We start from the raw sequence: 14,225 nt of genomic DNA on the forward strand, positions 1-14,225 counted from the left end.
CAACAACAACAACAACAACAACAACAACAACAACAACAACAACAACATGAGGAGGATCAGTGCTTGCTTGTATGAAAAACGTAAAAAATAAGTGGCCATGAAAGCAAGTGATCCTTGGGAATTTAGAAAATTAAGTCTTCCCTTTATGCAGCCAGACTTGAATGTGGGAACCTAATTTTTCCACATTTAAAAACAACTAAAAACACTGAAGTTATAAAAATTTAATTTTGACTTCAATCATTCTAATGCACATTATGCAGCACGTTATGGAGTTTTCATCAGGGTTTATACTGGCAATAACATTTGCTTAATATAACTTCCAGCACAGAGCTGTTTATGGTTACAATCACTGATTATTTTCTTTAGCTCATCAGATTCAAAATTCCTAACAAGGTAAAGTGACGATTTTAAAATCTTACAATTGCAAAATAAATCACTGTACTGCCATTTTGATTTCACTGCAAGTATATGCAGGAAGCCTGCTTTTAAAGCAGTTTTAGATGTGTTACAAATAATTCCAAAAAACATAATTGCAAGTGCAAAATGTACTTTCACTTGTAAATTAGTTAACAACTCAAAATTTAAATAAATCTTCAGAGAAAAATAGAAGCCTGGGAAACATGAAAGTGATAACAATCACCCTTAAGATACTGGAACAGCTTAATAGATGCCTCTCACCTAAGTTTAAGCACCTTTAAGTTAGTTTTTGGTTTAACTAGCTGTCTAGAGTCCCCCTATAGACAGTAGACAAATACAGGAATCTCCAGACGCAATTATAACAGGTTGACTTAAGTCTTCCCTGAAAGTGATGTTTTCTAAGATTTTAGATATTCAAAGTTCACGAGATACATTTATTATAGATATTTTAAATGATGGACTAAAATGAAAACCTTGAGTTGGATAATTAGATGACTGTATTATTATAATCAAAAGCAGTGATGCGGCTTTGGTAAATGATTACAACAACCCTGGACTACATAACAAAACCTGTATTTATGCTTTATGTATTTATTTCAAGAGAAAATAAACAAGTATTTCTGAAAAACTTCACAGATCCAATCTGAGATGTGACTGCTGGCCCTGTTAGAAAAATGACCACACCTACTGTTAGAAGTTACACAGAAACAAAGCTGCCCTCCTGATAGTGCTCCAAAGAGAAGAAATGTACTTGAAAGAGTAATTGGAAAGATGTCTGTGACAGATAACAATTAATGCTTCACTAATCCTGGGTAAAAAATACAAAATGAAATCAAACTATTCTAGTGGATGATTAATAAGTATCCCCTAGCAATAATTAAAAAATAAAAAATAAAAAAAAAAATCAGTAGTTGCAAAGAAATTGATTCTCCTGACTCAGTTTTGTTGACAAAAAATCCTTTTATATATATTTAAATATTAAAAAAAACATTTTCACAGGTTCCAATAGATAGAAGGATAAATGAGACAGATTATAGATTCACAGGATCACAGAATGGTTTGGATCAGAAAGAACCTTAGAGAATACCTGGTTCTAACCACTTTGCTGCGGGCAGTGTTGCCCAGGTTTGAAGGATCCTGATGATCAGAAGACATACCTGAATACTGAATGAAAACAAGTGCCATCTTCCAAGGAGGCCAGAAAAGAGAAAACTACAGGCTAGACAGATCCTCCTCAATTACTCAAATTAATCCTGGAAACTATTTGTGAACATGTTAAAGTCAAGAAGATGATCCAGAGTAGTCAGCATGAGGGAAATCATGCTTAAGCAATGATAACCTCTGTGATGAAATGACTAACTTAGTGGATGAAGGGAGAGCAGCAGATGTTGTTTACCTTGATGTTAGCACAGCTTTCAAAACAGCCTCTCGTAAAAGCCTCACAGACACACAGATGAAGTACAAGCTAGATAAGCAGATAGTGAGGTGGACAGAAAACTGGTTGAAGTGTCAGGCTCAAAGGGCTATGACAGGCAGCACAAAGTCCAGCTGGAGGCCAGGCACTAGTAGAGTGCCCCAGTGGCCAGTACTGCTCAACACCTCTGTTAGTGACCTAGATAACAGGACAGAGAACAATCTCAGCAAGACAGTAGGCAATACAGAACTGAGAGGGTTGGCTGATGCAGAAGATGGCTGCACTGCCACACAGAGGAACCTCAACTGACTGGAGAAATGGGCCACAAAGAATAGAAAAGAATAAACAAACTTTCTGCACGCAGGGAGGAATAACACCATGTGCTAGGGTACTTTGGGAACTGACAGCCTGAAAAACAGCTTTGGAGAACAGGACCTGAGGATTCTGGTGAAAAAACAAGTTGAAAATGAGCCAGCAGAAAGCCTTTGCGCCTAGGAAAGCCAGCAGCAAATTGGAGTCCATCAAGAAAAACATTGCCAGCAGGTAAAGACAGGTGAGCCTTCCCTCTGCTCAGCACTAGTAAGATACATGGATTGCTGGGTTCAGTTCTGGGCTTCCAGTAGAAGGGAGACATGGACATATTGGAGAGAGTCCAGTCAAAGCATCACTAACATAATCCAGGGCCTGAACTATATGTCATGAACAGAGGCTGACAGAGCTATTCGTCCTTGAGAAGAAAAGGCTCAGCAGAGGACATCATCCATACAAATGCCTGCTCAGTGGCAAGGAGTAAAGAAGACGGAGCCAGATTCTCCTCACTGGTAACATGCAATGGCAGAAAGAAGCGAATACAGGAAATGCCACTTAAAGTGTGCTCATACACCAGGACAGGCTGTGCTACCTCCAGCCCTGGAGACATTCCAACCATGACCTGAGAAATCTACTTTAGTGGACCTTGCATAGTATGTGGGGGGTTGGACTAGATGATCTCTAGAAGTTCAATCCAAAGTCAATGATGCTGTGATTCTATGATTTTGTTTTTATAACATCAGTGTTATCGACTAATCTATGTAAAGTAGCGCCGAACAGTAGAGAGTCTCCTCTTCACATTATTTCCTGCTGAGCTAGAATTGAGGCCTTCAATTAAACGAGACAGTGGAAAAACATTTGCCTAGGGGTCAAAACAGAGTCCTTTTTTTAAGCATATAGAGTACATTTATATTTTAATGCTAAAACACACCAAATTTTAAAGAAAAAAAATACTTCGCAGAATTTATCAGTTTTGACACTGCATCTTAAAATGCAACTGAGAAGAAAGGTAGATATTTTCTTGATTATGAAAAATGTATATAAAAGTATTTCAAACTTATATAAAACTATATAAAACTGCAGTATAATTCATGGGAACTACTTAACTGAATACATGGAAACTTCCTTTTTTTTTTTAAATGATTTTGATCAAGAATAGAAAGCTGAAAAGGCACAGCCTTACAACAGCACACTTTTCATCCAGAGTTGAACTCCCCAAAACCAAAAAAACAAGCAGCAGAAGCAGGGAACATACAAGTGGCAAGAAATAAAAACTTAAAAATAATTTGTCACTATAGACACTAGATTAAAACTGTACATGCTATTCCTGATTTCTTTCCTGCTAACTCTTTCATCTGCTCTCATTGCTACTATAATCTATCCTGACTACTAGTCCTGAGCCATTCCTTACGCTTTTGGTATAGCACAGGTTAGAAATCTGTTTTCGTGGTCCTGAGAATGCCTCTATTAAAAGCTGTTATACTTTAGTCTATTGCTAGAGGTGAAGATGTTGTAGACCGTTGCCTCTGCTGTTAGGCTGTGCATGAAGAGGCATTCAGAAAGAATGACAGTCTCTCCTCCAGCAAGAACACTCAGAATTGATGGACTCTTGGTGTCTCTGATACAGCCTAAAATACACAACTTTTTCATACAGTTTTCAACCAGAGGAGAGTAGATTTATCAACAAAAACAACACAATCAAAATTCCACACACACCATGCTGTTCGCATTTCGATGGGTATATCCTCAATCATTTAAAATTCGTTAAGCTTTCCATTTTTGGTCTCCAAGTCCTACTTTTACATTTCAAACTGATTTTATAAACAAACTTGATTCTTTCTTAGATTAAACAGTATGCCCTTTTAGGTCTTTCACAAGATTATATACTGACTACAATAATTTTCAACTCAATGAGGTTAGAAAATTCTGAATCACAGAGGTACAATTTCATTATTTCATACTCTTTGTCAACTTCAACTCTTTGGTTGTTGCTTCTTTTTGATGTTATATTCCCCTTTCATTTATTTCTATCAGTGAAGCTAGCCTCTATCATACACATTTATAGCAGCAGAAATTGTTGTTATTTTTGTCTTTTTTTTTAAAATAAGCCAGCAACCTTCATCAACACTGGTAACTCCCTAGAAATAAATGTGTATATAAACACAGTGACATCTATATTCCTGCGTATATTTTTATCAGAAAGTTACTAGTCATCTATCAGCATTCATCTACTAACTGCTCAGATCCGCATGCTTTTAAAGTATGCAATATGCAACAGTAAAAAGCTTGTAAGTTATTGAAACAAATGTGAATGAACAGAAACGTTGGTAGAATATGGACATTTGATTCTGATTAATTTTCGCACTCATCTAAGGTCTTAATTAAAAATAAGAACAGAGACCAAACTTACTCAGTGAGGTAAAATTGTCTATTCATAAATTAATTTGGTGTGGTTACATCACGAGTGAAGACCAAAAGCTGCCAAGGAGTCAGATGGAGCAGATCTAGGGAAGCAATCTTTTTTCCCAGCTGTCAGTCAGGTCAGTTCTTACTTGCAATGCAGTTCACCAAAACTGTCTGGCAAGTGTCTCACTGAGAAGTTACACAGCAGAAAAACTGTTATACTTAGATACTTCTAAGGGCAATAATTATTGTTGCACAGAAATAATTATTTTCTGCAACTTCCTTCTGAGACAGTTTTAAGATACTCCAAAGATCTAATTTTTAAAATGCACGTCTCAATAAGTAGAGAAAATACAGAAATGAAGAAGGCCACGAAAGCAATATTATTCTGCTTACATACATTCTTAAGCAGGTCTTGACTTATCTGCAATTGCCACCTAGTGGCTACTTAAAAACCAAACACATTCATTTTCCTGATTAAAGAACCTTCAATCACACAAGCTTCCAGGAAAGGACTTCTTAACTTTTGGTACTAGTTACTGTTTTCATCAATAGTCAATCATTCAAAGGTGATGCATCAATCCCCTCCTGCCTTAACCAGCAGCACAGAGTTGAAGGGTTTAAGTTCCGTTGGTCAAGTGAGAGACTTGGAAATAATTCAATATCTTTCCACAAGCTTAAGCAGCTTTCAGAGTAAATACAAGGGAAGAAGAAAACAACCACCAAAAATACCCAGTTCTCACTTTTTTGAGTTGACCACAAGACAGTATTAAATATGAAACATAGATAACCATTGACTCTTTTTCCTCACAAAGAGGAAAAGACATTTCGTGATTTGGTAGAAGTAGCATTTAAATATGAGCTCCTACCAGCCACAGGCAGCAGCTGCTAATGGTTAACAGAGGAGAACTAAGGACAGCAAGACTGCACAGAAGTCAGCAAGATGACCTCCGTCCTATTCCATCTATCTCCAGTGATCCTCACATGAGGCATTATATATTTTTTCTTCCAAACTCAAGAGAACACATCTGTCCCCAAAACTCTGGGGGAAATTTCGTGACAGCTCATGAAAGGATGCTGACAACTGGCAAGTTTTCCACTCATTCACACAGAAAAAACAGTCAACTGAGAAAGACCACTGAAAAAGGGACATAGAATTAGAGAGATCATTGGCTTCCTTCAGAATTTCAGAAAATGACAAAGCATTCAAAAAGCAACAGCCTGAAAACTCAATCATCCAAGAGAAGAAGCGTCTCTTGCTATGCCTAAATTTTGATCTTCCCCTATAAATCTATTCTCTTTTTATCATTCTTCATTTCTCCCCTTTTCTTTTTTTTTCTTGTCAGAAATCAAAGCTTTTGAAGATTTTTCTTTTTTTCTGAGTGAGAAACAGGAAGAATGCATGATATTTTTGTTGTATTAAACTAATGAAGCTTATTCTGAGATCAGAATTACATTACATACTGCCCTTGCAAACAGTAATTCACCAGAAAAGAACATGCTAATATTTCTAACTTTTGAGATTCTACAAGACAAGATGTAATCTGTGCACTTGAATTACATTTAAATTATTATTATTGCCTTCTCATAAAACGAGTCTCCAAGCTTTGACTGATTTACAGAAATATATTCCTAGAAATCCCATTGTTGGAATACTTTATGCAAAGAACAGAACATCTTCAAGCAGGACTTCAAAATTTTCATCAATGCACAGACAGGTACCAGCAGACAACTTCCTAAAAAAATGGCACACATTTACACTAATGTGAAGATAGAAGTACTTCTGCGGATGGCTAGAGACTCAATTATTTGAGCAACTAACTTACAGATGAGGACAGTGAAAATGAATTCAGTAAGTCACGAGCTCAATTAGACTCCTCTGTGTGGATGTGGAGGTACAGCAAATGAGCGTATTCTGCAACTCGATGATGCTAACAGATGCCAGTAACAGAAAGCATAACACACCCATACAGGAGTTGAAGCTTGAATGAATGAACAGTGGAAAAACAAAAACTGAGGCAGATTAGAAGTGAATAGCCTATTTGTCTCTTGTAATGAAAATATCATACCAACATTGCTCTTTAGTTACTATAAAATTGCATGGAATAAGACTTTACAGAGTTTCAAGAAGCACAACTCAGAATACAGATAATCTTTCTTCTGTGGCACAGTACTCTCATTTATTATCATCACTATAACTACTTAAAAAACAACTTGTAATTTGTATCAGAAACTACATAGCTAAAAAACTACTGATGTAAAGAAAGATGATGTTAAGTTCCTGCTGTCACCCACAAGCTTCTGTCATATTCATATCAGAAAAAAACACAGCTAGTTTTACCAACTGTTTCAACACAGATTTCTAAAAGGCAATCAGTGCATAGCTTTGGAACCTGCAGCCATTCTAGAACATCTCTGGCGAAAGCCACTCAAACGATCAAAATGATTCAGCACACATCCAACTGCCTGAACAAAGCCCAGTGAATAGCAGCAGGCACTTGAAAGTTGACAGTTTTCACTGAGTATAATCGAAATCCAGTATCTTAGGGATTTAACAGAACCAATGGAGGTATGCAATGCCATAATCTCCCAAGCAAAGAGACACTTAACACGAACTTCATCATCTAAGCCTCTCTAAGGGGCCTTTTGGCAGAAACTAAAGGAGAGTGAAGGAAGAATCAGGCCTCTCAGTCAATCTTTCCAGAATACTAAAAATATTTTAGCTGATATTACCCTGAGCTGTACAGAATCCTATGTTTTCTTGCACTGTTAATTTTAATGTTCTCTGTTTTTATACTTATATTTAGTTTGCAGGAGTAATGACAGACTCTCCCTGCATTTTTAAAATAGAATTTTAAAATAGATTTTTTGCATGTATTACTGCACAGAAACAGATTTATACTGGCTACGCATTATCTTTCTTTAAATACCACAAAACACAATTACACACACAAAGACAACCTAAATAAAAGACAAGCTATCTACATGATTGCTTCCATTACTGCAAAATTACAGCCCAGATGATATCCCAAGCTTTACTGAGCCAGATGGAAAACATTATCATATCAAATGTTATCTATGCATCGGATACACTACACCCACAATGAGATGCATACACAGATCAGAAGCATTTCTACAGAGATCACCAAAGACATTAATATACTGTACTGTGTAAAAGGATACTAGGAGTACGTGATGCTAAAAGAACAAAGGTTTATGATGCAGAACCCTTATTTGTACAGTTTGATACTGAACCAATGTAGTTATCTGGAATATCAAACATCAGTGTTATACTAGAATCATACCAATCACCAACCAAGGTTGGAAAAGACCTAAAAGATCACCCAGTCCAACCATTCACCTATTCCCAATAGCTCCCACTAAACCATGTCCCTCAACACAACATCCAGCCTTTCCTTGAACACCCCCAGGCTCGGTGACTCCACCACCTCCCTGGGCAGTCCATTCCAGTGCCTGACCACCTTTTCTGAAAAGTAATTCTTCCTAATGTCCAGCCTGAATCTCCCCTGCCGTAGCTTGAAGCCATTCCCCCTGGTCCTATCACTAATGACACGAGAGAAGAGGCCGACCCCCAGCTCACTACAACCTCCCTTCAGGAAGTTATAGAGAGCAATGAGGTCTCCCCTGAGCCTCCTCTTCTCCAGGCTGAACAATCCCAGCTCCTTCAGCCTCTCCTCATATGGCCTGTGCTCCAGACCCCTCACCAGCTTTGTTGCCCTCCTTTGAACACGTTCCAGGGCCTCAATATCTTTCTTGCAGTGAGGGGCCCAAAACTGGACACAGTACTCGAGGTGCGGCCTCACCAGTGCTGAGTACAGGGGAACAATCACCTCTCTGCTCCTGCTTGCAACGCTGTTTCTGATGCAAGCCAGGATGCCATTGGCCTTCTTGGCCACCTGGGCACACTGTCGGCTCATGTTCAGCCGAGCATCAATCAATACCCCCAGGTCCATTTCCTCTACGCAGTCCTCCAGCCACACCGCCCCAAGCCTGTAGCGTCGCCTGGGGTTGTTGTGGCCGAAGTGCAGGACCTGGCATTTGGCCTTGTTGAAACTCATCCTATTGGCTTCAGCCCAGCTCTCCAGCCTATCCAGGTCCCTCTGTAGGGCCTCGCTACCCCCAGGCAGATCCACACTTCCAGCCAATTTGGTGTCATCTGCGAATTTACTGAGGGTGCACTCGATGCCCTCATCGAGGTCATCAATAAAGATATTGAAGAGGACAGGCCCCAGCACCGACCCCTGGGGAACACCACTCACAACCGGTCGCCAGCTGGATTTGACTCCATTCACCACCACTCTCTGTGCCTGGCCCTCCAGCCAGCTCCTTACCCAGCCAAGAGTGTATCCATCCAAGCCTCAGGCTGCCAGCTTCTGCAGGAGAATGCTGTGGGAGACAGAGTCAAAGGCTTTGCTGAAGTCTAGGTAGACCACATCAACAGCCTTTCCCTCATCCACCAGATGGGTCACTAGATCATAGAAGGAGATCAGGTTGGTCAAGCAGGACCTGCCCTTCACGAACCCATGCTACTACTACAAACAGTGACTTCATGCTGTTGTTGTCACACTCATAACTAACAGTGTCTTATTGCAATGTTAACATAATGTAAACTCTTATCACAAAAGCAACTGAACTACAGTCTTCACAACACGCTTATGCTCTCCAGTATTTTTCTCTGTCAAAACAAAAAAAAACAACTGAGGAGTAAGAAAGAACAAATTGAGAAATGTCTCCACTGCTGTAAATGCAGCTCATTCAATTGAGTCCTGAACCTAGAACACACTTCTAACAATAAAGCAGCAGTAAGAGATTGTAAAAACTCTAAACGCAAAGTGAGATACTATTTTAGTACTGTTACTGCAATCGTAACCAGCATGCAACTCAACAGCATTGAAACAAACTAAAATACTGAAAATAAACATGACAAAAGGAAAATATTTTGAATGCAGACCGACTGTAAGAAATGGCATGAGTGCTCTGACTTTATCAGCATATCAGTGATAGATGTTTGCACCTAGTAGAAAATATGGCACTGAATTTCTTTGATGCAAAGGTTCAAGAGAGCACATAGACTGTCACTGCAAAACAGCCATCCCTTTTTAGTGAAGTCAGTGTCAGAGCATAATTACCTAAAAATGAATTTGTAGCTTAAATGGCACTGAAAGAAACTTTTGGAAAGATGTTTTACATAAACCTTGAACATATCCGACTTCCCCCTATCCTCAAGGCATTCCAGTAAGCATACTTTTAAAAAAAGAAAAAAATGACAAAACACACTCAAGTAAGACCAAGGCAAACGTAAGATCCGCACTATCAGCCCATTTGAAGAAATCATTCATGTTGCTAGGTCAGGATACGAAAAAGTGCTTACAAACCTGAATACATAACAGTGCAATTTGAAAACTAGACAATGGCTTTACATTTTACTCTCAGCATCAGCTCTGTCCGAACCTTCTATGAATCATGGAAGAAAGAGACAGAAGTAGGATGCTTGAGTAGAGGTGAGCTGCCATTCAAACCTGAAGTACCAAGTTGAAATTCTGTTTATGCTGGGATCTAAACTTTCAGGAAAACAATGAAAAATTGGTAGTGTCACAGCCTGTAACACAGTGAGACCTGGAATGAAACGCCTGAAATTCAAGAGCTGTCCCAATAGTTTTGACTGCCTGATTCTCACAGCCTGTCTTGCATAGCGTGCATATGTGTGGGTATATTAAGGATGTAAAACCTACTGAAATAGTGGTAAGGGAGAGAGACAAATACACAGCATCTCATCCAGACTGCTCATAAGCCACAGGACAAACTATCCCAAAGCTACACTTGAGTTTTAAATGACTCAGTTCATTTCTTCACTCGAGAAGACAGCCCAGAAGAAATACACTGTGTGGATACACATACAGGTCTCTTCAGGAGATTTTCTATTTTATCAGAACTAAAACCAGACCAGTGATTTATTATTCACATTCCAGACACTGATAGTAACACATGACTTCTAATAAACAACCAAACAACTCTCTATAATGCATTCAATAACAGAAGACACTACTAGAGAGACTGAAATATATTCAGTATTTTAGGTTTCCTGTGGCTCTTCTTTGAGCACATTAACATTCAACATACCCAAGTTAATTTCTTTTTCTAATGACATTTCTGATTTACAAACTAAAGGCCACTGTGCACTTTGATAAGCTAAATTATTTTATTTCTTTCTCCATTTGGACAAGCTGGTAAAACTACTTTTCCTAGAGGGAAATAGCAATATTTTTATTTCACTACTTTTTTTTTCTTTCCCAATTACTCTAAGGAGATCAAGAATTTTACTTATCTCCAGCATAACTTTTTGATAATCAAAGAAAAGAAACACCCCCAGAGCCCATTGCTTTATGCTTTTTAATTTAAAAGATAGAAACATATTCTGAAGTATAGAAGTGTAAATTTGTAACAGTTCTCTTTGATGCAGAAGACTGGAGGGAAAAATCTTAATACAGAATATCTAATTCTAGTACTGAAGTTTATATCTCAAACCAAATCACAGCACACAATTATACGCAGTCTTCTACAGCAGTAGACCCCAATATCAAATGTGAGTCTCTTTTGTGAGGTACTGCATTACATGATACATACATACATTATATAACACTTGTGACAAAAGTTTTGCTATGGAACATGCTGAAGGAGGAGGAATCAAATGAGAAGAAGCAATCAGATGAGAGGAAAGAATGTGCAGTTAAACTAAAATAGATGCATACATGGAAAGCCACTGAATTCAAGTTCTACCAAGAAACCTTCTCTAAGTTGCTGCAACAGAAACATTAAAAAAATAAAATCGTGTGAATAAGCTTATCTTTTGAAAGAAACCCACTTAAAGGCAAAAATATACATCATCCATACATCCATATGTGGATTCATCTGAAAGAAGAGCACAGAGTTTATTTGAAAAAGAAATCCTGTTCTGCGCCTCATGTCTGGTCATTTCCCCTGCAAATAAAAACTAAAACATTAAATGGAGTCAAAGAGGGAAGGAGACAGATGTAGTCACTTCCTTTACAAAACAAATAATATCCACCTAAAGAAACCTTTGTTTGGAACATAAACAACCAAAACTGCAAGTGAGATGTAGCATAGAGACGTTTTCCTATTTGAATTTACACAAAAGCAAAGCTTCCAGTAGTCCAGAATGTTGAATGTCACTCCAGCCACAAGTATACACGGAAAAAATTATAGCCAAAACAAAGCACAAAGAGCCATAAAGAGACCTGGAAAGACTTCCAGTGTAACAGGGTGATTCTACACTGAAAGGCCTGAAGTCAAATTCCAGAAGAGAAGGGCTTCTTGCGCTCTTTCTTCTTCTCTGTAATCCCCTGGGTATATACTAGGGTTCACCAGTCCTTTACAGGGAAGAATTTATGAACACCAGAAATTCATTATAAAGAAGTTATTCAGTGGCAATCTAGAAGGTACACGCATGGCTTACAGTTCTCACTTCCTACATCAATTTAAGGTAAAAAAAAAAAAAAAAAAAGTTTCTGATGAAATGATCATGGAAATTACTCATTAAATAACTGTTCTAGAGAATAGTACTCATTAATAAATTGTTCTGTCTCCCATTTGCATACAATATGGCAATTGCTAGACTTACTAGAACATTTCTTAGGTCAAAGTATGTAGCATGGTATATAGATGACATTGTTTTTAAAATTTTAATTTAAATCTTAAAAGGCTCACTTACTGGACGTTTGGATGAAAGTCTGCCAGTCACAGTTCCTGTCTGATTCCATGTAGGGCAAATAAATCCCTGCAGTCAAATAAAACAATACCTCCCATCATCCCCCCAAAAGAGGGTAATTACATACATCTAAAAAGGACATATTTCTCTAGTTAATATAAACTTAATTAAAACTCACTGCAATTAGAAATACAAATCTAAAAAGAAATACTTCCTAATTATACATACATTAAAGTTCTTGAACTGCAAGTACTGCAATCATTTCTTAAGTCTGATGTATTTTAAACACCAAGTTTTAGAGTTGTTTTTAATATATATTACCTTTCTCATACATGTTCTTAGCCCATCCACGTAGGTTGATTTCATCTTACGAACCTGAATTACGTAAGAGCATTAGACAAATGCTTATACATAACAATAAGATTTACACATCAAAAGCCTTAATCTCAAGAGCATGAGTTTGTTTCACAGACTCTTTTAAAAGATAGTTTTACCCTAGGAAAAGTATTTATATACACACACTCACTATTGACCTACTAAAATAAGTTCGTGAAGTGCTAACGTATAGACTAAAGCAGGTCTATGAAGACAACAGCAAAAGTCCTATTGGAATCTTACACCTTATACCTCCCCATCAATGAACCACACAAAAAAGCAGCACAAAAATAGAAGAGTGGATTTTATTTATTTACCTAAATTGAAAACTGATGTACTGAATACCCAAACAAAGTATAAGAGCTAACTAGGTAATTTTGGATTTTCAGGAGGCTCTTGTCACCTTGTTTGTTTAGTTGTTAATAAGTTATATTTTTTGCTAATTTTGCTTGAGTATAACTACATCATGTGTATAGCCAATGAATATAAAGATGTTATAATTATGAAATAAACAAGAGAGTTTGGCAAAGCAGATTATAGTAACAAAAAAAGAATAGATAGAAAGCTTACCTGCATCCTGGACTCGCTGCAAAACTCCAGAGGAGGGATCTCTAGAAGAGATCCTTCCCCACTGGCAGTCAGCTCTTAAATGGATCTAAGAGAGGTGCAGCCAGACTCCACCCCTTCTGGCAGCACAGGTGAATTGCCTTCACCTGTGCTCCCCTGGCTGACTCATGGCTCGCCTCAATCAGAGGTTCAGGCTGTGATTCAGCAGTTCCCATACAGTCATGTAACAGCAACAACTCACCTGCCGGTATTCTAACATAAGCTTAGGCAGAGGATGAAGATCTTGTAACTTACTGAGCTGTAAGATAAAGAATCTGTACTACTGTTATGTTTTTCTGTTAAGTGGTGTTGTTTAACTATCTTAACTTCCTCATTTGAACAACGATTAGTATTTGATATTTAACTGTTAAGTAAAACATAGCAGAAGTTCTGCTGGATGAAATACACTTGTCAAGATGAAAGAGGATGAAATATATGCTAAGCTATCATGTCCTTCAAACAATCTCATCACAGGCCCATAAGGAGCCTTCATTCATCCCTGCCTTCAGGAGGGCTGGAGATTATCCCCTTGCATTTTGTTTCCCTTCCCATTTCAGAGAGACAACAAGTAGACGTGAAACTTTTCCTCAAGAACATAGGAAACAATAAGGCACATAGAGTGAGGGGATTGTTTATGGTCCTTTGTTTCATTTTTGTGCAAGACAGCATCTAAGCAAGAGAGAACATGGAAAAGTACGCAATACATATTTATACATGCATACATGAATGGGTAATAAACATATATTTAAGTGTGTATTCATACAATCAAAATCTAACAGCAGAGCTCCCATTTGTCCCATCGTACAAGGTCCAGGAGATTTCAAGATTTCTTAGATCATAAATTTACATAAAAATTTGTAAATAAAAAGAATCAAATGAGATTATATATGTAGAAGTACAACAAAAATTTCTGGAACTACACATTCAGGCTAAAAAAAATTATGCAATTCTATC

The 14,225-nt window shown here is 37.7% G+C and overlaps 1 protein-coding gene across 1 annotated transcript in view; it reads right to left on the bottom strand.

Annotated features, from left to right (window-relative positions):
* POLN (DNA polymerase nu) overlaps positions 1 to 14,225 on the bottom strand; it is an 88,696-nt gene that overhangs the window by 48,360 nt on the left and 26,111 nt on the right. The window contains exons 13-15 of the mRNA XM_042811866.1: positions 13,474 to 13,530; positions 12,612 to 12,665; positions 12,294 to 12,359 (exon numbers count right to left, since the gene is read on the bottom strand). Of these exons, the coding sequence (XP_042667800.1) occupies positions 12,294 to 12,359; positions 12,612 to 12,665; positions 13,474 to 13,530 (177 nt within the window). The remainder of the gene's footprint in view (positions 1 to 12,293; positions 12,360 to 12,611; positions 12,666 to 13,473; positions 13,531 to 14,225) is intronic.

Source organism: Centrocercus urophasianus, unplaced genomic scaffold, assembly GCF_019232065.1.
Source record: "Centrocercus urophasianus isolate 14NV4802_14NV808 unplaced genomic scaffold, USGS_Curo_1.0 seq_13, whole genome shotgun sequence".
In the NCBI taxonomy this organism is placed as follows: domain Eukaryota; kingdom Metazoa; phylum Chordata; class Aves; order Galliformes; family Phasianidae; genus Centrocercus; species Centrocercus urophasianus.